The following is a 26,895-nucleotide window of genomic DNA, read 5'->3' as shown; positions in this document are numbered from 1 at the left end:
TCGACTATATGATACAGTATATAACATATAACACACCTTTATTTCACTTATTTAGAGTCATAGAGTACTACAGCACAGAAACAGGCCCTTTGGCCCATCTAGTCCATGCTGACCTGATCTTCTTCTGCCTAGTCCCATCTATCTGCACCCAGACCAAATCCCTCTAAACCCCTCCCATCCATGCACCTATCCAAACTTCTGTTAAATGTTACAATTGAACCTGCATCTACCACTTCCATTGGCAGCTCGTTCCACACTCACACCACCCTCTGAGCGAAGAAGTTTTCCCTCAGATTGCCCTTAAATATTTTACCTTTCACCCTAAGCGTATGTCCTCTAGTTCTAGTCTCACCCAACCTTAGGGGAAAAAGTCTGTATGCATTCACCCTATCTATACCCCTCATAATTTTGTATACCTCTATAAGATCTCCCCTCATTCTCCTGCGCTCCAGGGAATAAAGTCCTAACTCTATTCAACCTTTCCCTGTAACTCAGGTCCTCAAGTCCCAGCAACATCCTTGTAAATTTTCTCTGCACTCTTTCAAGCTTATTGATATCTTTCCTGTAGGTAGGTGACCAGAACCGCACACAATGCTCTAAATTTGGCCTCATTATTGTCTTGTGAACATAACATCCCAACTCCTGTACTCAATGCCCTGATTTATGAAGGCCAAAGTGTCAAAAGCTCACTTTATGACCTGTGACGCCACTTTCAAGGAACTGGATCTGTATTCCCAGGTCCCTTTGCTTTACTGCACATCTCAGAGCCCTACCATTCACTGTGTAGATCTTACCCTGGTTTGTTTAACACCTCACACTTATCTGCATTAAATTCTATCTGCCATTTTTCAGCCCATTTTCCTAGCTGGTCAAGGTTATGCTACAAGTTTTGATAGCCTTCCTCGCTGTCCACTAAGCCCCCAATCTTGGTGTCATCTGCAAATTTACTGATCCACCACATTATCATCTAAATCATTAATATAGATGATAAAATAAACAACTGACCCAGCACTGATCCCTGTGCACCCCACTAGTGACAGGCCTCCAGTCAGAGAGACAACCATCTACTACCACTCTCTGGCTTCTCCCGCTAAGCCATGTTGAATCCAATTGGCTATTTCATCCTGAATGCCAAGCAACTTAATGTTCTGGACCAATCTCCCAAGCAGTACTTTGTCAAATGCCTTGCTAAAGTCCTATTGCATAGTATTACAATAAATTTTCCATTGGACGTTGTAAATGTAAATGGATCGCGGGAATTAGGGCCCTGGTTAGTTTAAGGACAGTGCGTGAACCAGGGCTTGATAAGTTTCAGATGAGCATGGGAATTGAGGCCCAGTGAGTGAAAGGTCAAAATTGAGTTTATTATCATATGCACAAGTACATGTATACACAGGTGGAATGAAAAACTTAAAACTTACTTGCAGCAGCGTCACAGGCACATAGCATCAGGTACACAATATTCACAAGAAAATCAGAATCAGATTTAGAACAAAAAAAGCAAAGTCCTTTGTACTGTAAAGTAGTCCAACACACTTTTAATTCCTTTTTTTAATGTTACACAGTAGTATCATAAATTTTCCAAAAATTAGTTGGGTTTAAAGAGATTGGGAGAAACAGAGCCCAGTAAGTTTAAAGAGAGTGGGGGAAATGGGGCCCCAGTGACTTTAACGAAAGCAGGGGAATCAGGATCTCAATAAACTTAAAGGGTGTGTGGAAAACAGAGCCCTGGTGAGCCAGATGCTGAAGCATCAGGATTTCTGAAAAACTAAAGACTGGATTATCAGAATTACAGTTGTACGAGATGTTGGTAAGCCCACACCTGGAGTATTGTGCAGTTTTTGTCCCCTTATCCCTGAATGTTCGAGTGTTGAAAGGACTGGACAGAGTACATGTGGCTAAGTTGTTTCCCTTGGTGGGTGAGTCCAGGACAAGAGGGCACAGTCTTAGAATTAGAGGGTACCCATTTAGGACAGAGATGAGGAGAAATTTCTTTCGCCAGAGGGTCGTGGATTTATGGAATTCGTTGCCACATACAGCTGTGGAGGCCCGATCATTGGGAGTGTTTAAGGAGGAGATTATTAGTCAGGGTATTGGTATTGGTTTATTATTGTCACTTGTACCGAGGTACAGTGAAAAACTTGTCTTACAAACCGATCTTACAGGTCAATTCATTACACAGTGCAGTTACATCAAGTTAGTACAGAGTGCATTGATGTAGTACAGGTAAAAAAAATAACAACAGTACAGAGTAAAGTGTCACAGCTACAGAGAAAGTGCAGTGCAATAAGGTGCAAGGTCACAACAAGGTAGATTGTGAGGTCATAGGTCATAGTCCATCTCATTGTTTAAGGGAACTGTTCGATAGTCTTATTACAGTGGGGTAGAAGCTGTCATTAAGTCTGGTGGTACGTGCCCTCAGGCACCTGTATCTTCTACCCGATGGAAGAGTAGAGAAGAGGGAATGTCCCGGGTGGGTGGGGTCTTTGATTATGCTGGCTGCTTCGCCAAGACAATGAGAAGTAAAGACAGAGTCCAAGGAGGGGAGACTGGTGTCCATGATGCACTGGGCTGTGTCCACAACTCTCTGCAGCTTCTTGCGGTCTTGGGCAGAGCGGTTGCCATACCAAGCTGTGATACATCCAGATAGGATGCTTTCTATGGTGCATCGGTAAAAGTTGGTGAGAGTCAAAGGGGACAAACCAAATTTCTTTAGCCTACTGAGGAAGCAGAGGTGCTGGTGAGCTTTCTTGGCCATGGCATCCACGTGGTTTGTCCAGGTGAGGTTGTTGGTGATGTTCACTCCCAGGAACTTGAAGCTGTCAACTCTCTCGACCTCAGCACCATTGATGTAGACGGGTGTATGTACACCGCCCCCTTTCCTGAAGTCAATGACCAGCTCTTTAGTTTTATTGACATTGAGGGAAAGGTTGTTGTCGTCATGACACCATTCCACTAAGCTCTCTATCTCCTTCCTGTACTCCGATTAATCACTGTTTGAGATACGGCCTACAATGGTAGTATCATCTGCAAACTTGTAGATGGAGTTAGAGCAGAATCTGGCCACACAGTCATGAGTGTATAGGGAGTAGAGTAGAGGGCTGAGGACGCAGCCTTGAGGTGCACCAGTGTTGAGAATAATCGTGCCAGAGGAATTGCTGCCTATCCTCACTGATTGCGGTCTGTTTGTTAGAAAGTCAAGGATCCAGTTACAGAGGGAGGTGTTGAGTCCTAGGTCTCGGAGTTTGGTGACAAGCTTGCTTGGATATGGGATATGGTATCAAGGGATATGGGGAAAAGGCCGGGAATTGGGGCTAGATGGGAGAATAGTTTAGCTCATGGTGAAGTGGCGGAGCAGACTCAATGGGCTGAATGGCCTACTTCTGCTCCTTTGTCTTGTGATCTTTTTTAAGATGTGTGTTTTTTAAGGTATATACTAGCGTTGGATGTATTCCCGAAGAGATTCACTAGGCTGTGGGATGAGGGGGTTTGTCCTATCATAAGTGGCTTAAAAAAAGGTTGGATCTGTGTTCTTTGAGGCTTAGAAGAACGAGGGATGATTTTGTTGGAACATGTAAGATTCCAAGGGAACATAACAAGGCAGATGTTGAGATTTTTCTATTTGTGGGGGGAGTCTTGAACAAGGGGGCATCGTAACAAAATAAGGGGATGGTCATTTAAAACTGAGCTGCAAAGGAATTTCTTCTCACAGACATTAGTGAATTTATGGAATCCTCCACCCGGGAGAGTTATGAAGGCTAGATCATTGGAAGTATTCAAAGAAGAGGTGGATTTTGTTTTAAGATTGGGGAATTCAGGGCAATGGGGAACTAGCAGAGAAGAAGAATGCAGGTCTGGGGCAGATCAGTCATCACTGAATGGTGGGGCAAGTTTGAGGGGCCAAGTGGCCTAGCACTGCTCCTATTTTCTTTTGTCCTTGATTACAAAAGTTATTGTTGAAATTCCTGCTGCACTGTGACTGGCTCAGTGCACTGTGTTCTAGAGATACAAGTCTGGATTACTAGTCTCCTTGTTTCAAGGTGTCACAACATCTGTTAATATTTCAGCCACTGTTTTGCTTTGTTGTTATTTTAGAAATGTGGTTCCATGTTATTTGGCAATCTTTGATAAGCACTTTTTCTTCATTCTGGAAGGCTTTGCATATATTTTAAAGGATTACTCTTCCTAATTGCAAGAACACAAGAAAATTGGCATAGGAGTAAACTACCAGACCCTTCAAGCCTGATCTATCAGTCAGTTTGATCATGGTGATCAATACTGGCCTCAAGTTCTCTTCTGTACCAGTTCCCCATAATCCTCAATTCCTCAATCTTTCAAATATTTATCTATCTCCACCTTAAATATGTCTATTGATTTGGCTTCCACTACTCTCTAGGACAGAGAATTCCAGAATCTCGAGAAACAAAGGACTGAATATGCTGGAATCTAGATGAAAAACTGATGATGCTGGAGGAACTCAGCAGGCCAGGCAGCATCCATGGAAAAAAGCAGGTGGTCAACGTTTCGGGTCAGGACCCTTCTTCAGGACCGCCTGCTTATTTTCCATGGCTGCTGCCTGGCCTGCTGAATTCTAGAGACTCACTACCCTCTGAAAGAAGGACAACAATTTTGCTCTTCTATGAATCATAATATTTAAAGGCAAAGCAAATGAAGTGATCAGGATGCAATTGTTTTCAGATGCAGAGTAGAAGAAACATGGAATTGGAATTTGCATATCTGTTCATTGAGCATGAAGCATAATTTGCCATCTTTTTGATGTGGGGGTACCTTTCAGATTAGGTGTGTGATCATGTTATTAGAAATATTCCTAATTCTTAGTGTCGGGTGTAGTATATTGTTACTAATACAAAGTGTATCAGCAGTAAGTTAGGATCGATCTATGAGTATAAATTAATGACTATTTTGATTACCTTGTGATTTATTTTTATACCTTTTCCAATATTCTTCCTGCCTTGTACCATTATTACAATTTGTCTAAGGGACTTTTACATCGAACTCTTAAATTATACAATGAAAGATTACAGAAAAAGGCCCTTTGGCCCATTGTACGTGCCAGTTCTTCGAAAAAGATCCGGTGAATTCTGCTTTCCTGTTCCTTTGGTGCTCTGAAAATTTTACTTCCAAATATTTATCTGGTGAAAGTTTGTATTGGACCTGCTTCTAGGTGTAAATGTTAAGGGTGTGTGCCTATTGAACAATAATGTTTTGATTTGTTTTTATTGCAATTGTATAGTGTGGTGTAAGTAGAAACTTGGCAATTGCATGTTGTTGAGTTTAATCATGAAGAATGCCCTAGGATAACATTGGTCAGGGCTAGGCTCATCTGACCTTGACCTCAGCTCCACTTTCCATTGATTCCCATTGGCCTTGTTACCCCATGGTCCAAAATATATATAGAGGGCACCCCGGTCAAAATTTCTGTTACTGTGAATAGTTAAGTGAGTAGAAGATGAACTGATCTCCAAAAGTCAAAGTTAAAGATGAAACATTCTTTTCAACATTTTAAGCAAGATTAGTATATTATTTTTGTTTTGTACAATTTTAGAGTGAAAAAAAGGAAAGGAGCACCTTGCAAAAATTTGGGCACCCCAAGAGATTTGAGCTCTCAGATAACTTTTACCAAGGTCTCAGGCCTTCATTAGCTTGTTAGGGCTATGGCTTGTTCAGTCATTGTTAGGAAAGGCCAGGTGATGCAAATTTCAAAGCTTTATAAATACACAGACTCCCCAAACCTTGTCCCAACAATCAGCAGCCATGGGCTCCTCTAAGCAGCTGCCTAGCACTCTGAAAATTAAAATAAATGATGCCCGCAAAGCAGGAGAAGGCTATAAGAAGATAGCAAAGCGTTTTCAGGTAGCCGTTTCCTCAGTTTGTAATGTAATTAAGAAATGGCAGTTAACAGGAATGGTGGAGGTCGAGTTGAGGTCTGGAAGGCCAAGAAAACTTTCTGAGAGAACTGCTCATAGGATTGCTAGAAAGGCAAATCAAAACCCACGTTTGACTGCAAAAGACCTTCAGGAAGATTTAGCAGACTCTGGAGTGGTGGTGCACTGTTCTACTGTGCAGCGATACATGCACAAATATGACCTTCATGGAAGAGTCATCAGAAGAAAACCTTTCCTGAGTCCTCACCACAAAATTCAGCATCAGAAGTTTGCAAAGGAACATCTAAACAAGTGTGATGCATTTTGGAAACAAGTCCTGTGGACTGATGAAGTTAAAATAGAACTTTTTGGCTGCAATGAGCAAAGGTATGTTTGGAGAAAAAAGGGTGCAGAATTTCATGAAAAGAACACCTCTCCAACTGTTAAGCACCAGGGTGGATTGATCATGCTTTGGGCTTGTGTTGCAGCCAGTGGCACGGGGAACATTTCACTGGTAGAGGGAAGTATCGATTCAATTAAATACCAGCAAATTCTGGAAGCAAACATCACACCATCTGTAAGAAAGCTGAAGATGAAAAGAGGATGGCTTCTACAGCAGGATAATGATCCTAAACACAGCTCAAAATCCACAATGGACTACCTCAAGAGGCATAAGCTGAAGGTTCTGCCATGGCCCTTACAGTCCCCCGACCTAAAATCTGTGGATAGACTTCAAAAGAGCAGTGCATGCAAGACGGCCCAAGAATCTCACAGAACTAGAAGTCTTTTGCAAGGAAGAATGGGCGAAAATCCCAAACAAGAAATGAAAGACCTTTAGCTAGCTACAGAAAGCATTTACAAGCTGTGATACTTGCCAAAGGGGGTGTTACTAAGTACTGACCATGCAGGGTGCCCAAACTTTTGCTTCGGGCCCTTTTCTTCTTTTGTTATTTTGAAACTGTAAAAGATGGAAATAAAAAAGTAATCTTGCTTAAAATATTAAATAAATGTGTCATCTTTAACTTTATGCCTTTTGGAAATCAGGTCATCTTTTACTCGCTTAGCTATTCACAGTAACAGAAATTTTGACCAGGGCTGCCCAAACTTTTGCATGCCACTGTGTGTGTGTGTGTGTGTGTGTGTGTGTGTGTGTGTGTGTGTGTGTGTGTGTGTGTGTGTGTGTGTACTGTATGTATGTATTCAGTGACTCAGCTGCCATATCTCTGTAGGATAGAGAATTCCAAAGATTCACAACTCTCAGAGAGAAAAAAAATCCTCCTTGCCTCTGTCTTAAATAGGCAATACCTTCTTCTGAAATAATGATCCCAATTTTAGATGTTTTTCATGCAGGAAACATCCTCACCATCTACCCTGTCAATTTTACTTGAAATCTTATCTTTCAATACATCAACCTCATTCTTCTAAGCTCCAGTTTGCTCCACCTTTCCTCATTAGACAGCTCTTCATTTCCATTGAACCTTCTTTAATTGCCTGCAAGGATGTTCCTCTTTAAATAAGAAGACCAAAATTATGTGCTGTTTCTCCAGTTGTGGAATCATTGCCTACACAATTATAACAAGACATCCCTAATTTTATATTGCATCATCTGCACAATGGAGGTCAACATATCATTTGGAGGAACTCGGCAGGTTGAGCAGCATCTGTGGCAGGAAAGGAATCGTTGACGCTTTGGGTTGAAACCCTGTTGAACAGGTCCTGATGCAGGTTTCAACCCAAAATGTTGACAATTTCTTTCCTGCCACAGATGCTGCTCGACCCACGGAGTTCCTCCAGCAGATTGTTTGTTGCTCCATATTCCAGCATCTGCAGTCTATATTTGCTATACCTGCATGGTAATTTTGTGTTTCACGTTCAAAGACACCCAGATCCTCTCTACATCAGCATTCTGTAGTTAACAATGACAATGTTCTGCTTTTCTGTTCTTCCTACTAAAGCAGATAACCTCACATTTTCATGCATTAAACTCCATCTGTCAAAATTTTGTTCACTCACTTAACCTTTATCTACCCCCTTTAACTACCTTGCTTGATACATGTTCAAAAAACTCTAATAAGTTTGTCACTTTTCCTTTCACTAAAGCAAGTTGACTTTGCTTGATGTTCTAATGATTTTCTAAATGCCTTACTAGATATCAATATTTTAATAAAAGATGACATTTGTTAGGCTAACTGGCCGATTGTTTCCTAGCTTCTATCTTTTTGTGAATAGGGGTGTAACATTTGGGATTTTTCAATCTTCTGAGATTTTTCTAGAGTCAAGGAAACATTGGAAGATCACATCCAAATCATCTGCTGTCCCTGCAGTTATTTTTTTTAAGCCCACAGACACACACCTTCGGGTCCAAGTAAAATGTTAACTTGGTTAGTTTGTCTGAAACCTTTTCTTTAGTGATTATTATTTCAGGTTTCTCCCTGCCTTTTGATCCCTATTTTCAATTATTTGGATGCTTTTAGTGTCCTCTGCCATGAAGGCAAGATATTAGATCTTTGTTCTCGTGTCTGCCATTTTTAAATTTCCCATTTGTAGCGGTTGCTACCGCGGAATGAACACAAGACGCGAGTCGTAGAGTTTCAGAACAGAACTGGTTTATTTTCCCGCCTTGCGCGGGCCTTTTAAGGGAGACTGTTCCCGCCCAATGAAACCGGCAATGACGTATGTGCTACATCATCAAGTCTTTCCCGTGCGCGGGTTCTCCCCGTCGCTCGGGGAAGACGAAGGCCCGCCGCCATCTTGGGCCTCACCGTTCTGACGCCGTGCGATCCGACTGCCGAGCTGGTTCGCTTACCCGGACGGTGAGTCGCTACACAACCCCCCCCCCCCCACCACCACCCCAGAACTGGCGATACAGTCCCCAAGGTCCACGGGCTGTGCCAGCCGCTGCTTAGGGGGTCGGCCTCTGTGTCGCGGCGTTGAAACCTCGACCGGTTGTTGCAGATCTAAATGGGCCGGTTTGAGGCGGTCCGTTGTGAAAACCTGTTCCCTGCCCCCAACGTCCAAAATAAAGGTGGATCCATTATTCCTGATGACTCGGAACCGTCCCTCATATGGTCGTTGCAATGGCGCCTGAGGTGTGCCCCTGCGAATGAAAACAAACTTACAGTCTCGTAGTTCTTTGGGCTGACGGGATGGGGCTTGACCGTGCCGCGAGGTGGGGATCGGGGCCAAGTTGCCGAGCTTCTCGCGCAGTCTTTGTAGGACTGCTGGGGGTTGTTCCCCTTGGTCTCGAAGGGCAGGTATGAAATCCCCTGGGACAACTAGGGGCGCCCTGTACACAAGCTCAGCTGACGAAGCGCGGAGGTCTTCTTTGGGGGCAGTGCATATGCCGAGCAGGACCCAAGGCAGTTTGTCAACCCAGTTAGGACCCCTCAGGCGGGCCATCAAGGCTGATTTCAGATGGCGGTGAAAATGTTCCACTAACCCGTTTGATTGAGGGTGGTAGGCCGTGGTAGTGTGCAGCTGCGTCCCCAGCATGTTCGCTAATGCAGACCAGAGGCTGGAGGTAAATTGTGTGCCTCTGTCTGAAGTGATGTGAGCTGGAACACCAAAACGTGAGATCCAAGTTGTGAGCAGTGCCCGGGCACAGGAATCAGTCGTGATGTCAGATAGAGGGGTTGCCTCTGGCCACCTCGTGAACCGGTCCACGATGGTAAGGAGGTACCGAGCCCCTCTTGAAACCGGCAGAGGGCCTACGAGGTCGACATGGATGTGGTTGAACCTTCTACGGGTAGGCTCGAATTGCTGTGGCGGAATCTTGGTGTGTCGTTGGATTTTCGATGTCTGGCAGTGCTGACAATTCCTGGCCCACTCTCTGACCTGTTTGCGCAGGCCATGCCAGATGAACTTGCTGGCGACCAGCCAGACAGTGGATCTGATGGACGGGTGCGCCAACCCATGTATCGAATCGAAAATGCGTTTCCGCCAAGCTGCAGGAACTATAGGGCAGGGTTGACCTGCTGCGATGTCGCAAAGGAGGGTCTGCTGACCAGGACCAACCAAGAAATCTTGGAGCTGCAGGCCTGAGATTGCGGTTTTGTAGCTGGGCAGTTCGTCGTCGGCTTGCTGTGCGGCAGCCAGGGCCTTGTAGTCGATACCCAGGGACAAGCTGTGGATTGTTGGTCTGGAAAGTGCGTCAGAAACGACATTGTCCTTCCCAGAGACATGTTGGACATCCGTTGTGAATTTGGAAATATAGGACAAATGTCTCTGCTGACGAGCTGACCAGGGATCAGAGGCTTTGGAGAAGGCAAAGGACAAAGGCTTATGGTCGGTGAAGACGGTGAAAGGCCTGCCTTCCAAAAAGTACCGGAAATGCCGGACCGCCAGGTACAGCGCTAGAAGTTCTCGATCAAAAGCGCTGTATTTCAGCTCGGGTGGTCTAAGGTGCCTGCTGAAAAATGCTAAGGGTTGCCAACTGCCTTCAATTAGTTGTTCCAGTACCCCACCAACCGTGGTGTTGGAATCGTCCACCGTGAGGGCGGTTGGGACGTCTGTCCCAGGGTGTACAAGCATCGTGGCGTTTGCTAGGGCGTCCTTGGCCTTAACAAAGGCAGCTGCAGCCTTGTTGTTCCAGGCGATGACCTTGCCCTTACCAGCCATCAGCGCGAACAAAGGGCGCAGGATACAGGCTGCTGCAGGGATGAACCGATGGTAAAAGTTGACCATCCCCAGGAATTCCTGTAGGCCTTTGACTGTGCTGGGGTGGGCAAAATGGCAGATAGCGTCCACCTTGGCAGGTAGGGGTGTTGCTCCGTCACTGGTGATTCTGTGGCCGAGGAAATCGATAGAGTCAAGCCCGAATTGGCACTTGGCCGGGTTGATTGTGAGGCCGAAATCACAGAGACGGGAATACAGCTGGCGGAGGTGGGAAAAGTGTTCTTGGCGGTCGTGGCTGGCGATTAGTATGTCATCTAAGTAAATGAACACGAAGTCCAGGTCTCGGCCTACTGCGTCCATCAGCCGCTGGAAGGTCTGCGCGGCGTTCTTAAGGCCGAATGGCATTTGAAGGAATTCGAAAAGGCCGAATGGGGTGATAATCGCAGTTTTGGGGACGTCATCCGGATGGACCGGGATTTGGTGGTATCCCCGAACGAGGTCCACTTTGGAAAAGATGCGGACCCCATGTAGGTTCGCTGCGAAGTCCTGGATGTGAGGGATGGGATAGCGGTCCGGGGTGGTGGTGTCATTCAGCCTGCAGTAGTCACCGCAGGGCCTCCACCCGCCGGTGGCTTTGGGGACCATGTGCAGGGGGGAGGCCCAGGGGCTGTCTGACCTGCGAACAATCCCCAGCTCCTCCATGCAACGGAACTCTTCCTTTGCCAGGCGGAGCTTGTCTGGAGGTAGGTGTCGAGCTCGGGCATGAAGTGGTGGCCCTGTGGTAATGATGTGGTGTTGGATCCTGTGTTTGGGCATAGAATTCGTAAACTGAGGGGCCAAAACTGATGGGAATTCGACTAGGAGCTTGGTGAACTCGTTGCCAGACAGGAAAATGGAGTCCAAACGCGGCGCTGGTAGGCTGGTTTCTCCCAGGGGGTAGGTCTGGAAGGTTGTGGAGTGGACTAGCTGTTTCCCTCGCAGGTCGACTAACAGGTTGTGGGCCCGAAGGAAATCGGCTCCTAGGAGTGGTCGGGCGATGGTGGCAAGGGTGAAGGTCCAGGTGAAACGGCTGCCGCCGAATTGTAACTGAAGTGTACGGGTACCGAAAGTCCGTATAGTTGTGCCGTTTGCGGCATTGAGTACCGGACCTTGTTGCCTGTTACGAGTGTCGTGGCCAGTTGGGGGCAAAATACTGACGTCTGCTTCAATATTGATGAGGAAACGCCACCCGAACTGCTTGTCCCGAACGAATAGGAGGCTTTGTCGGTGGCCAGCCGCCGTAGCTGTTAGCGGCGGCTGGCGTTGGCGTTTCCCTGACTTGCAGGGTGGGCGGCATCGACGGGCCTCCGCGCCCCACCTCTGATGGTAGAAGCACAGTTGGTTGGCAGTGTCGTCGTCTGTGTTTCTGGGGTGTGGTCGCCCGGTTGCTGGGACTGGTTCAGGCGGGCGTTGGGCTCGCGGCCTGGCGATTTGGCCGACGGATGAACCGCACTCGCGTTTGACATTCCACAGGATGTCTGCCCGGGCAGCCACCTCACGCGGGTTGCTGAAATCAGCGTCGGCCAACAGCAGGTGAATGTCATCGGGTGGTCGTTCGAGGAAGGCCTGTTCAAACATTAGGCAGGGCTTGTGCCCCTCGGCCAATGCCAGCATCTCATTCATTAGCGCGGATGGGGATCTGTCCCCCAGGCCATCAAGATGAAGCAGGCGGGTGGCGCGCTCATGACGGGAGAGGCCGAAGCTCTGAATCGGAAGGTCTTTGAAAGCCGGGTACTTATGTTCCTCCGGAGGGGACTGGATGAAATCACTGACCTGGGCAGCTGTCTCCTGGTCCAGAGAGCTGACCACATGGTAGTACTTTGTGGAGTTGGAGGTGATCCGCCGAAGGTGGAATTGCGCTTCGGCCTGGTGAAACCAGACGCTGGGACGAAGCGTCCAAAAGGTGGGCAGCTTGAGTGCCACTGCGTTGGATGCTACGTTGCCGTCCATTGTGCAGGTTCAAAATCAGTTTGGACCGTTGGGGTCACCAATGTTTCATAATTCTCAACAATGATACATTTCACTGAGATATAATAACTCAATTAGAAAAATTATCTAACCATGGCTAGTTAAGGAAAGTAACCATGGCATCAATTTGTTGCAAAGATTAGCCACTGTTATATGGAACATAGAACAGAGCATAGAAGAGTAAAGCCAGGAACAGGGCCTTCAGCCCACTGCGTCTACGCCAGTCTAAGCTAATCCCATTTGCCTCGATGTGGTCATATCCTTCTATTCCCTGCTTGTTCAGGTGTCTCTCTAAATGCCACTTAAGTGTGACTGTCGTATCTGCTTCTACCACCTTGCCTCGCTAATCTCCTTTACACTCTTCTCTTCCCCCCCCCCCCCACCCCCTCCAAACATACAACTACATTCCCTAGTATTTGATATTTGTACCCTAGGGAAGATAACTCTTGACTATCTATCCTATCTGTGCCTCTCATAATTTTATATACTTCCATCTGGCACTCCAGAGAAACAAATCCAGGTTTGTCCAATCTTTCTTTATAGCTATAACACTCCAATCCAAGCAACATCCTGGTGAACTACTTCTGCACCTTTACCAAAGGCTACACATCCTTCCTATAGTGTGGCAGCCAGAACTGCAAACAGTACTCCAAATGTGGGCTCACCAAAGTTTTATACAGCTGCAATATGACTTCCCGACATTTATACTCAGTGCCCTGACCATTGAAGGCAAGCATGCCTAATGCCTTCTTTTCCACCTATCCACTTGTGTTGTCACTTTGAGGGAGCAATGAACTTGCACCCCAAGATCCCTCTATACTTAATGTTCCAAAGGACCCTGCCATTTAATGTATACTTTCCTCTTGCATCTGACTTCCCAAAATGCATCACTCACACTTGTCCAGATTAAACTACATCTGTCATTTTTCCGCCCAACTTTCTAATTGATCTATGTTCTGCTGTATCCTTTGACAACTTTCCTCGCTATCCACAGTTCCACCAATTTTATTTGTTTAAGCTATTGTCCCAGTCTGCTTTGACCAGCACGGTTTTCATATTTTTGCAATTGCCTTTTAAGTTTAAGGCACTTGTACCAAAACCAAGATTCTCTTTCTCAAACTGCCAGTGAAATTCATCATATTATGATAGCTGTTTTCCAAAGAGTCCTTTGTTGAGAAAAAAGTAATTAATTCGGTCTCATTGCACGTGACCAGATCTAAAATGGCCCATTCTTTAGTTGATTCCTCAATGCACTGGTGTAGGAAACTATTGCAAATACACCATTAATTGGGGGAAAGGGAACTATGATGCTATTAGGCAGGAACTTGAGAGTGTAAATTGGGAACAGATGTTCTTGGGGAAGTGCACAACGGAAATGTGGAGGTTGTTTAGGGAGTAGTTGCATGAGGTTCTGGATAGGTTTGTCCCATTGAGGCAGGGTAAGGATGGTAGAGTGAAGGAACCACGGTTGACGAGAGACGTAGAACATCTTGTCAAGAAGAAGAAAGAAGCTTACCTAAGGTGTAGAAAGCAAGGATCAGACAGAGTTCTGGAGTGTTACAAGGTAGCCAGGAGAGATCTTAAGAATGGACTTCAGAGGGCTTGAAGGGGGCATGAGAAGGCCCTGGTGAGTAGGATTAAGGAAAACCCCAAGGCATTTTACACGTATGTGAAGAATAAGAGGATGACTAGAGTGAGGGTAGGACCGATCAGGGATAAAAGAGGAAACGTGCCTGGAGTCGGTAGGGGAGGTCCTCAATGAATACTTTGTTTCTGTATTCACCAGTGAGACGGACCTTGACGTTTGTGAGGATGGCGTTCAACAGGCTGATATGCTAGGGCATGTCGATGTGAGGAAAGAGGATGTACTGGAACTTTTGAAAAACATTAGGATAGATAAGTCACCGGGGACGGACAGGATATTTCCAAGGCTGTGACAAAGCACATTGATGAAGGTCAAGCAGTGGACGTGGTGTACATGGATTTTAGTAAGGCGTATGATAAGGTTCCTTGTGAAAGGCTCATTCAGAAAGTCAGGAGACATGGGATCCAGGGAAACTTTGCTGTGTGGATTCAGAATTGGCTCACCCATATAAGACAGAAGGTGGTTGTAGATGGAGCATGTTCTGACTGGAGGTCGGTGACCAGCAGTGTTCCACAGGGATCTGTTCTGGGACCCCTGCTGTTTGTGATTTTTTTATATATAAATGACTTGGATGAGGATGTGGAAAGGTGGGTTAGTAAGTTTGCAGATGATACAAAGGTTGGTGGTGTTGTGGATAGTGTAGAGGGTTGCTGTAGGTTACCACAGGACATTGGCAGGATGCAGAGCTGGGCTGAGAAGTGGTAGGTGGAGTTCAACCCAGAAAAGTGTGAAGTGATACACTTTGGAAGATCGAATTTGAAGGCAGAATACAAAGTCAATGGCAGGACTCTTAGCAGTGTGGAGCAACAGAGGGATCTTGGGCTCCATGTCCATAGATCCCTCAAGGTTGCCGCGCAGGTTGATAGGTTGTTAAGGTGTATGGGTCGGGGTATTGAGTTCAAAAGCCGTGAGGTAATGTTGTAGCTCTATGAAACTCTGGTCAGACCACACTTGGAGTATTGTGTTCAGTTCTGGTTGCCTCATTATAGGAAGGATGTGGGAGCTTTAGAGAGGGTGCAGAGGAGATTTACCAGGATGCTGCCTGGATTGGAGAGCATGTCTTATGAGGATAGGTTGAATGAGCTAGGGCTTTTCTTTTTGGAGTGAAGGAGGATGAGAGGCGACTTGATAGAGGTGTACAAGATGATAAGAGGCATAGATCAAGTGGACAGTCAGAGACTTTTTCCCAGGGCAAAAATGGCTGACATGAGGGGGCATAATTTTAAGGTGAATGGAGGAGGGGGGATGTCAGAGGCAAGTTTTTTTTACACAGAGAGTGGTGGGTGCATGGAACGCACTACCGGCAGAGGTGGTGGAGGCAGATACATAGGGACATTTAAGAGACTCTTAGATAGGCACATGAATTATAGAAAAATGGAGGGCTATGTGGGAGGGAAGGGTGCGACAGATCTTAGAGCAGGATAAAGTGTCGGTGCAACATCGTGGGCCGAAGGGCCTGTACTATGCTGTAATGTTCTATGATCTTTTCCTGAAGTATGACTTTAGCCAGTTTAATTTGCCCAATCCATGAAGAGGTTAAAGTTATTAAAGGTTGCTGCAGTACCTTCTTTGCAAGCTCCTGTTACTTCTTGATTTGTTCTCTGTCCTGTTACATGAGGTCTGTAAACAGTGCCCACTAGTGACTTGTTCTCCATGCTTTTTTATCACCATCTAACCTGAATGGACATCCTGATTTCCTGAGCCAAGATAATTTCTCACTACTTATCTCATTCTTATACTGTTACCTCACCTTTTTCTTTTTATCTGTCCTTCGAAAAGATATTTAGGACTCAGTCTTGGTCATCTTGCAACAACTTTCTTGTAATGGCAGTCAGGTCCTACCCAAATATCTCCCTGTGTTATCACTATATCTGTTGTGTATTTGAATGCATACAGCATTTGTTTCTTTTTAAAAAAAAGCCTCTGAATTTGTCTTTTCACCATTTCTACATAATGTCACTCTATTTGCAGGTGTAATCATTTGATTTGGTCTCCAGGGTTAAGGAAGGATATCCTGGCTATAGAGGGCGTGCAGCGTAGGTTAATTCCGGGGATGTCGGGACTGTCTTATGCTGAGAGGTTGGAGAGACTGGGATTGTACACGCTGGAATCGAGAAGATTGAGAGGGGATCTGATTGAAACATACAGGATTATTAAGGGATTGGACAAGATAGAGACAGGAAATATGTTCCAGATGTTGGGGAAGTCCAGGACCAGGGGGCATGATTTAAGAATAAGGGCTAGGCCATTTAGGACAGAGGTGAGGAAAAACTTCTTCTCCCAAAGGGTTGTGAATTTGTGGAATGCACTGCCTCAGAGGGCAGTGGAGGCCAATTCTCTGGGCACTTTCAAGAAGGAGCTAGATAGGCTTCTTATAGATAGGGGAATCAAGGGATATGGGGACAAGGCAGGAACAGGATATTGATTGTTGAGGATCAGCCATGATCTCAAAATGGCGGTGCAGACTCGAAGGGCCGAATGGTCTACTTCTGCTCCTATTGTCTATTGATAATGTGTATGTCCTTTTCTGTCATACTTTGGCTATGACCCTGTTCTATCACCTTGGTTCCTCTTTCTAAACTTCCCTTCAACTCACCTCTTAAATATTCTCTGCAGAAGCTGTTATATCCCCCTAAATGTATTGTCCCTTGTCCCTTTGTTCACATAAGCTGCAAGATCCTTGTACTTATTGGACAAGTGTAAGAATTTTCCAACATTACCTTCTGATTCCCTGTACCTACTTCACTCATAGTCATATCCTCCAGTCCCTGACAGTTGGCCATATCTATAGTACTTCAACCTAAATGATGTGACTGCCTCCCAGAACAAAGTATCCAGGTAACCTTCTCCATCCCTTATGAATGTCAGTATCCAAATTTCATGAGCTCTGGACCATACAGAATCCTACCTACATACAATCATACAGTAATATAGCATGGAAACAGGTCCTTCGGCCCAACTCATCTATACCGACCGCGGTGCCCACCAAACTAATCCCATTTGCCCGTGTTTGGCCCTCTAAATCCCACCTATCCATGTAATTATCCAAATGTCTTTTGAATGTTGTTATTGTACCTGCCTCAACCACTTTCTCTGGCAGCTCATTCCGTATACCCACCACCCTCTGCGTGAAGAAGTTGTCCCTCGGGTTCCTTTTAAATCTTTCACCTCTCACCTTAAACCTAGGCCCTCTAGTTTTAGTTCCCCTTCTCTGGGACTGTGCATTCATCCTACCTATGGCCCTCATGATTTTATACACCTTGGTAAGGTCAACCCTCAATCTCCTATGCTCCAAGGAATAAAATCCTAGCCTGCCCAACTTCTTATCACTCAGGGCCTCGAGTCCTGGCAGCATCCTTGTAAATCTTCTCTGCACTCTTTCGAGTTTAATGTCTTTCCAATAACAGGGCAACCAAAACTGAACACAGTACTCCAAGTGCAGTCTCACCAATGCCTTGTACAACTGCAAATCATCTTTTTCTAGTTTTTTTTTCCTTTTTCCTCTTTGTTTGAGTATAAGAGTTTGGATATTATGTTGCAAAAATTTCCTCGAGGTCAGATGCTAACTGCTGATGTAGCTGTTGGATCACGGTTTGTGTATCATACAGTAAGACTGTAAAGGAAACTAGATGTTAAGTTGAAATTTACTTAAAATTTGAATTGTAAAACTTAATTTCAAAATGAGCTTATTGCACTACTTGCACTTACAATCTTTCATCAAGTTCTTAGCCTTTTAGGGAATTTGGAAATCTACCAGAGAATCAGTTGGTAGTGGACTTTACGGAAACTTTGAAGGCAGATGAAGGGGTTTAGAATGAAAGTTATAATAAACAGTTAAGTACAGAGTATATGAATATCTTACCAATGAAATCCAGCCAGACTTTGAAGGGGACTGAGCTTGAGTGCAAGGCACTACCATGACTGAAAAGAAAAGAGATTTGTTAGAAGAAGGGTTTTAAGTTTGGATTGTAAAAGGTTATTAAATAAAGGATGGGAAAACTAGAATGGTCAAGGCAAGTCAGACCAGAGAGAAATGTTAGAAGTACTATGGCTGATTTGAATATAGAATTGAATAAAAAAATGTAATTCAATAATACATTTACATGGTGAAAGGGATAAGAATTAAATCCAGAAAGTCATTGACAGAGTATTTTTGAAGCAAATAATCAAGTTATGATAATTGATTTAAATTAAATTTCTTTTACATGACTCACTCAAAATCTGGCAAGTTTTCTTTTCATATTGAAAGGCTTTAGCAGAGGGCAAGGTTTCACCTTACAGAAATATAAGCATCATTTGTTGGAAGGTTTCAATATTCTTGGAGGTTGTCTGATTGATTTCCAAATCCCAATTTTGTAAAATGATGTCGTTAGTGCACTTCCAGAGTTATTGGGTAATTTAAATACCAGACATTCTAATAATGGTGAAAGCCACTTAATTTTTCTTCCCAGTTTCTCCCTGCCTTATCTTGGAATGTCTCTATTGAAATCTGATTCCTTAGGAACAAGCAATCACTTGATATTTACTGCAAGTTGCCATTCTTCACTCAGAAGACTAATATTTGAACATGTGGCAGGCCACTTGACTGAGCTAGGAGTATGGTTGTTCTGGTCCTCTTTACTCCATGCCTGTACTGGCAGATTTTTACATTAAATGTCACAAGAAACTGAAGTGGCGTGGAAATCCTGGCTGAGGTTATATTGCCACAACTGCACTATTGGCTTCAGTTATTTAAGCACAGACCAGAATTGTTCCTGGAACTATCTTGATCCACATGTTTTAGAGAGACAGTTTGGTGCTTTGGCATTGAACGTTGAAGCTGATCATTTTGCTTTGGATCTTGATAATTTTTGGGAGCCATGTTTTATGTAGCTATGGGACTAGGAGTGCATTTAGAATATAAAGGGATAAGCATTTTTTGATTCACTACCCTAAGTAGCATCCTGCTTTCTTTTCTCCTTTCTGCTGCAAAAGCCAAAATATAAAAATATTTACAAGTACTGAAGGAACTTCGTTGTTGTCCACTTTTGTATTGATTGTGTGGACATGAAGAGATCTTTAAAAAAAAATGCTTGATTCTAGGGCGTAGTAGTTTGGTCCAAAATGCAGTACTAACAATATAATTGTAGATGTTTGTTAGATTTAGTTTCTGTTGGATCATTGAAGGTGATATCTTCTGGTTTCCTTATTGAACTGGTTGTTGATTTGGATGGGGAGAGCCAGGGGTTGTCCAAGTTGGTGTTTGCCAAGGTGTTCAGTGTGGCGAATCCTCTACTTTGCTTTGAAAAGGAAAGTGATAGCTGTCTTAAAGAAAACAATGTTTTCATCATAGGCAGTATTTTTATATAGAAGTATTTTCTATGTTGAAAATCAGGAACAAAAACAGAAAATGCCGCAACACTCTGCAGGTCAGATGAATTACTTGCAATCTGGTGTGTTGCATTTGATGTCCATCATGTGGTCTCCTGTACATTGGAGAAACTAATCACAAGTTGGTTGATCACTTCTTGACGCACTTGCATTCAGTCTGCAGGAATGACTTTGGCTTTCTGTTGCCTGCCACTTTAACTTGCCATCCTACTCCCACCATGACTATCTTTCTGTATTTCACATCATAAAAGTCAGTGTTTATAAATCTGATTCTGATATTGCAACAAGACCCAATCCAAGCCTGAGGAACAACACCGCATCTTCCGTCTGGGCACATTGGAACCTTCTGGACTCGCTATTGAAATCTCCAATTTTGGGTAACCTGCTTTCCTGCCCTCCACTAGTGCTCCTACAGCAATAAAACAGTGATCTCATGGCTCTCTGTGAATGAACCAATCATTCAATGTGAAGAGGTTGCTGTGAGGGCTGGGGAGTGGCCTCCAGTGGGGTGCGTTCTGGCCAGCTCAATGGCCAGTGACCTCTGTTGAGCTTGTTACTGCACAGGTATCTCCAGACTAGGGAGAACTGTGCAACCAAACAAAGGGGGAGAGAGCAGCTCTCCAGCAAGAGGAGATGAGAGAGACTGTAGGATCTGGGTGCCTGTCAACACATGGAGGAGTTGGAGGTTTACTTGATGCTGAGTTGCGTGAAGGCAAGATCACTGTTTCATTGGTGTGGGATGTCAGCATAGAGGGTTGTGATTTTAACCAGGTTCCCAGCCGAGCAGCGTCCTCCAGCATATTGTTTGTTGCTCCGGATTCCAGCATCTGCAGTCTCTTTTATCTTCATTATTTGATTGGTTACCTTTCACATTGTGGTGGCACTTATTTGGATAGACCTCTGAAATCTATCAGTTCTGAAATTTATTTACAAAATGTAATTACGAGTGTTTATTGACAATCATTTTGTTTGATTTTTTTTGAAAAAATGTTGATACTACCTTTGAATTTTAAGTACAACCATATTAATTTAGAATCTCTCAAAACTTTAAAATAACTATTTAATTAGAGGATTTTGCATCTAATTATTTATTTTTGAGATTTTTTTGTCTTGTCAGTTAAAATAACTTAATCAAAAATATTTCCAGGGATGGGGAATTGCAATTTAAAGATTCAGTTTATGAGGACAATTGTATAAACTTTATTTGGGGGCCTAGAAATTGTACCAATCTGCACACTTTTGTATATGAAAATTGCACATGAAACCTGTTTTCTGCATGTTTGATCCTTCTAGTGATCATTTCGGGGTCAATTAGCAATCATCAGGAAATGGGTGCTCGCATTTCTGAGTGTGATTCACCTCAATGTGGCTGGCATTTGCTGAGCATTATTTATGCAGCTAATGGCATCTTGGGCTGATGGAAATCATTTCCTCTACTGTCAGCAGAAATTGGAGCTTTTGGGGAAAACCTGGGTGCATTATTATTAATGCACAATAAAAAATGACGTCAGGGATTGGGGATAAAGTGTTAAAGGGTCTGCAATGCCATTTTGATGTTCTTGTATGCACAATTTCACAACCTGTGCTTTCAACGACCAGTATAATGTTACATAATTCACTGGAGCTTGCACAGGCTTTGCAATCACTCATGACCTGCATGCTGCAATCACAAGACAATTGCTCAGCCTGCATTGTCTTGGCCCTCCTTGCTGCAGCAGAGTCTATGGGAAGAGATCTTCACATGGGGTTGCTCAGACACTTTGAAGAAGACCTTTTCTGCCACTATATCCTGTCTGCTGTGTTGAGTTTTTAAGGTGCTGACTTGTTTCTCAATGCGCTTAACAGAAGCTGGTATCTGTTTACACACATAAGTCAGGTTCTACAGTTTGTGAATAGAAGCAAATCACAATAGGGATTTCTTAAACTGAGGATGTCTGAGTTTTGTGGTGACCTCGATCTGGCTGCATCCATTTAACACCAAAAAGGGGGAAATCCAATTTCTAGACTAATCTTAGTATTAGAAACTATAAATTTCTTTCACTTTTCTAACAAGGTCACATTAATTCTTAGTAATTTACACATTCTAGGTATACAGCCTGACAGGAGGCAACGATGAATGGGCAACTGGATCTCAGTGGGAAACTCATCATTAAAGCTCAGTTAGGTGATGATATTCGCAGGATCCCTATCCATAATGAGGATATCACCTACGATGAACTGGTTCTGATGATGCAGCGGGTGTTCCGTGGGAAACTTCAGAGTAACGATGAAGTCACAATCAAGTACAAAGATGAAGGTGGGTCTGAGTACTATCAAAAAAAGGGGCATTTCGAAAGCGCATTTGTTTAAAATAGGGCCACGCAGCCAGCTAACTTGTGGCTATTTGGAGTTGCTGACAGCAACATAACAATGCTCAGCCAGATTGTTGGGTCAGATCTCGTATGCTAATGTGGAACTTAATTTTATTGCAACCCTGGTTCAAACATGAACGCAAGAACTCGATATTGTAGAGGTGAGAGTGATTCCCATGACACCATAGCAGTTATGGACCACGTGTGTGGCATTCATGATTTGCCATACCCTTGATTGGGATCTCAATTCATCAACTTAAAAATAGTATTCCTCTGTCACCAGTGCCCTATGGTTGTGGTGTAAAGCATTTAAAAGATTAGCTGAAGGAATTGAGCAAAGCATTTTTTTTTAGTTCTGTGATGGGATGTAGGTATTGCTGTGGAGGCCAGTATTTTATGCCAGTTCCTAATTATACCTGTGAATGTGGGGTGAGCCATTGCATTCATCCAGTGCAGTTCCTCTGGCAAACATGCTCCCATAGTGCTGTTAATTAAGAAGTTCCAGGATTTTGATGATGAGGCTTTGACAGTAACTCAATTCTAAGAGTTGTGCTACCTAAAAGGACAAGTGAAACAAACAAGAAGGAGTGCTGTGATGTGCAAGTTCCCATCCAAATCACACACTGTCCTATTATTGGAAGTGTATCATCTGTCTTTCATTGTTCTGTCAAAATTCTGGAAACCCCTATCTAACTGTCCATGGATGGACCGCCTTCTTGAGAGCAATTGGATATGGACAGTTGTAAAAAAACTTTTTTTCATTTGATGGGATAGGAAATAATGTAATGAAAATTAATTTGTTCTTTAAGTTGTGTTCCATTGGATCGCATGAAAATATGCTACTATATAAATCCAAAATATGAGTCTATTGAGGCATGAAAAAGTTGATTTCAAATCCTGCAGGTTCAGTCTTCCAGACTGAAATTTTAATAAATTTGAGCATAGAATTGAATAGTACACAGAATGGTTTGGTACATGGAAGAGGATGTATTTAGTTTATTTTTACCAACCTCATTTTGACCTTGCACCTTATTGTCTACCTGCATTGCATTTTCTCTGTAGCTGTGACTACTCTGCCTTGACAGCACTTTCTCAATGCTGTGTGTAATGAATTGATCTGTATGAATAGTATGCAAGACAAGTTTTTCACTGTACATTGGTACAAGTGACAATAATAAACCAATTCTAATTTTCTCAGAACTTTTTCTTGGCTGCTGCACTCTCTTAACATTTTAGTACTTGGAGTCTTTCTGTACCTGTATGGTATCCAGGCATTACTTTATTCAGTTAAAAAGGATGTTTGTGGGAAGAGTATTCCAAATCCTCATCAGAAAGCAAAAAATAACTTCAGATGCCAGAAATCAGAAATAAAAGCAGAAAATGCTAGAAGTGTTCAGCAGAAGAGGTAGCATCCATGGAGAGGGAAACAGCTAATGTTTTGAGTTGATGATCTTTCATCAAGAACATTTGCTTTTTTCCCCTCTTCAGAGATGCTGCCTGACCTGCTGGATATTTTCAGCACTTTCTGCTTTTATTCCAAATCCTCAACATCTTGTTTTCAGGTCATGCTTTGCTAATGTCTACCAATGACTTAAATTCTTAAACCAAAGTGTCACAATCCACAATTTGACCAATTTTAAAATAGCTGTTTTATTTCAAATTGGCTTGAATATGTTTTCCAAAGTTATTCCATACGTCTTGCTTATTATGCTGCAAACTGCAGCAAATGCATAGAGTTGATTTGGATTACTTTTGTTTATATTTAACAATCTGTTTTATTAATTTCTAGCTACTTTATGACCTTGTTAATTTCTACACTTTAAATATGGTGGTAGAACTATTGCCTATTAAGTCTGGAAATTTTTGGTTCAATTTCTTCTCCAGAAACTTCAGCATGTAATCTAGGCTAACATTAAATTGTAGCATTGAAGGAGTGCTTGCTTGTTAAAGATGTAATCTTTTGAAAGAAATCTTAAGGTCCATTTGCTTCTCCAGGAACAAGATACCATGACTCCTGTCTGCATTTGCCAACTTTTAATATGCTTGCTTATCTTTTAAGTTTGAACTCTGGAACTTTGAAATATTAACACCCCTTTTATTGTATGGATACTTGCTAATCAGGTTGTGTCTAGTCTTTCCTGCATATTATTGCACAAAATGAGCAGCTTTATTCCCTCTTCAATAATACAGAAATAACTGTTTATTTTGTTCTTTTTGCAGATGGAGATCTTATAACCATATTTGATAGCTCAGATCTTTCCTTTGCCACCCAGTGTAGTAGAATACTCAAGCTTACCTTGTTTGGTGAGTACTCCTTGATAATGTACGTTAAACTATTAAAATATGCTTTTTGATGCTCTCATGAAAACTAAAATATTTACTTTGAGGACCCTTCAGATATCAGTGCCTGAATGTGGCTCTAAGTATAGACTACAAAATAACTGTTCCAAAATGTTAGAATTAATGCATGCTTTGATTATAACATATATTTTGTATCAAACAAGAATATATCTATATTCTGTATGAAAGAACTAATAGTGAAAGTGCCACTTTAGTAGCATAGCAACAGGACTTCATGCCATCCTGTAAGTACTAAAAGATAAAGTCATAAGATGCTAATATGTTGTATGTAGAATTCATCTTCTTGTGGGTGGGTCATTCGCAGTCTGCTCCTTGATCAGTAGAGAAAATTATAGCTACTCAGTGATAGCCATATAGCATTTTATTTTATTTACCAGAATGTCCATGTATATGTGTTTTCTTTGCTATGTGTAAGCATAATGAAATCACTTTAATAATTTTTTTCTGGAACCTGCTAATAAATTTCACTGCACCATTGAAATTAATTTTCTGAACTACTGAAGCTAATTGAGGATTTAGTTGTAGATGTACGTGGAATGTTTCCACAGGGTTGTATAGGTGAGTCTTTTAACTGATTATCGAGCATTTCCTGACTTTCTGTAATTTTTCTTGAGCAATCCTAAATGGCAGCAGGAGGGAAGGGCTGCATTGTATGGATAGGTGGAATGGTGTACTGTGGTGGGTAAAAATGAAAAGCATAAAACCCCAAAAATTGTGTTTTTTTTAAATCTTTGTTTAAATAGATGATGCCAGCAAAATTTCAGAGAAACAAGTACAAATTTATTTTAAAATATTATTATAAATTATTGAAACCTTTTGCATTTTTGTTGTTCAATACCACTTAAATCAGGTTCAACACAAACTCCAGAGCAGAATACCATCTTTCTGGTGGGTACATTGTAGCTGTCTTTTGTTCCCTCCTGTAAAGTGTATATGATAGTAAACTCAATGTTAATTAAAACCATTGTCCAAGAGACAATGAATTGTCCAAGCACCTGTCTACATCAACGGTACTGAGGTCGAGAGGGTTGAGAGCTTCAAGTTCCTTGGAGTGAACATCACCAATAGCCTGTCCTGGTCCAATCACGTAGATGGCACGGCCAAGAAAACTCACCAGGGCCTCTACTTCCTCAGGAGGCTAAAGAAATTTGGTTTGTCCCCTTTGACAATCACCAACTTTTATCGATGCACCATAGAAAGCATTCTATCTGGATGCATCACAGCTTGGTATGGCAACTGCTCTGCCCAGGACTGCAAGAAACTGCAGAGAGTTGTGGACACAGCCCAGCACGTCACGGAAACCAGCTTCCCTTCCATGGACTCTGTCTATACCTCTCGCTGCCTTGGTGAAGCAGCCAGCATAATCAACGACCCCACCCACCCGGGTCATTCGCTCTTCTCTCCTCTCCCATCAGGCAAAAGATACAGGAGCCTGAGGGCACATACCACCAGGCTCAAGGATAGCTTCGATCCCACTGTGATAAGACTATTGAACAGTTCCCTTTTATGATGAAATGGACTCTTGACCTCACAATCTACCTTGTTGTGACCTTGCACCTTATTGTCTACCTGCACTGCACTTTCTCTGTAGCTATGACACTTTGTACTGTTATTGATTTTACCTGTGCTACCTCAATGTACTCTGTACTAACTCAGAGTAACTGCACTGTGTAATGAATTGACCTGTACAATCGGTATGCAAGACAGGTTTTTCACTGTACCTCGGTACAAGTGTCAATAATAAACCAATACCAAAAATTTTGGCCATGTCAGTCTTATTTGGATTTAAGCTGTTACTTGAAGTGGTAGGACTGTGGTGTGACACTATTTTACAAGTTGTGTTCTGAAGGCTATAGAGTGGGTATATCTGAATAAGGCTCCATATCTGTATCTAATTAAAGTGGCTGGGAACTATATTGATTTCTTTCATTTACACCTGCTTACTACTCACTTTCTTTCCTTAATTTTTAAATGTTGATTTTGTTTTACTGCTCCTCCTCAGAATAATCCTCTGGACATTATTTTTGTAAACTAGAATCCATCTTCAACTTCTCATTTCCCTTGCAGTTCCTTAAACATTGAATTGCTTATGGATTTCATGTTTGAATCTACTTGATCAAATTTCTGTCAATGCTGCAGGGCTGATTGGACCTAACTAGACTCAGAAAGAACATCCTCTTTGACTCTGACCATGATGCTTCACTCTTACTCATCCTCCTCAATCTCCTTACAGGATGTGGGATTTGAAGCTTGGCATTTGGTTGTGGAGGATGCAGCAGTCTAGCTACATTAAGTTATGCAGCAAATAATGGGATTTCAAAACTAAAGCCTCTTCTCTGATCACCTGGGCATCTTGGCCTTCATAGATGAGTTGGGCCGAAGGGCCTGTTTCCATGCTGTATTGTTCTATGACTTAATGGCTGGTGGAAGTTTTGACGTCCCTTTAGAAAGAAAGGAAGAAGCTGTATTTTGGTAGTACTTTTCATGTTAGCAGGATGCTCCAAGATGTTTTGCAGTGAATTCCTTATGAGTATATTTTGAGGCAAATGTGACCAATTTATGAACAGATCAGGAAAAAGAAGGAGGCATATGTCAGCTGTAGACAGCTTGATAAGGGATGTTGGAGTACACTTACAAGGGAAATCAAGAGGGGAAAAAGATG

At 43.0% G+C, this 26,895-nt stretch overlaps 1 protein-coding gene across 2 annotated transcripts in view; it reads left to right on the top strand.

The window, feature by feature from the left end:
• Positions 1 to 26,895, top strand: part of tfg (trafficking from ER to golgi regulator) — a 95,993-nt gene that overhangs the window by 4,092 nt on the left and 65,006 nt on the right. For both annotated transcript variants that reach the window (XM_052014160.1, XM_052014159.1), the window contains exons 2-3: positions 21,609 to 21,817; positions 24,093 to 24,176. In XM_052014160.1, coding sequence (XP_051870120.1) covers positions 21,634 to 21,817; positions 24,093 to 24,176 — 268 coding nt within the window. In that variant the 5' untranslated portion in view covers positions 21,609 to 21,633. The remainder of the gene's footprint in view (positions 1 to 21,608; positions 21,818 to 24,092; positions 24,177 to 26,895) is intronic.

This window comes from Pristis pectinata, chromosome 4 (genome assembly GCF_009764475.1).
Source record: "Pristis pectinata isolate sPriPec2 chromosome 4, sPriPec2.1.pri, whole genome shotgun sequence".
Lineage (NCBI taxonomy): Eukaryota > Metazoa > Chordata > Chondrichthyes > Rhinopristiformes > Pristidae > Pristis > Pristis pectinata.
The sequence above is the reverse complement of the archived record's forward strand: the minus strand, read 5'-3'. Positions and strand labels throughout refer to the sequence as shown.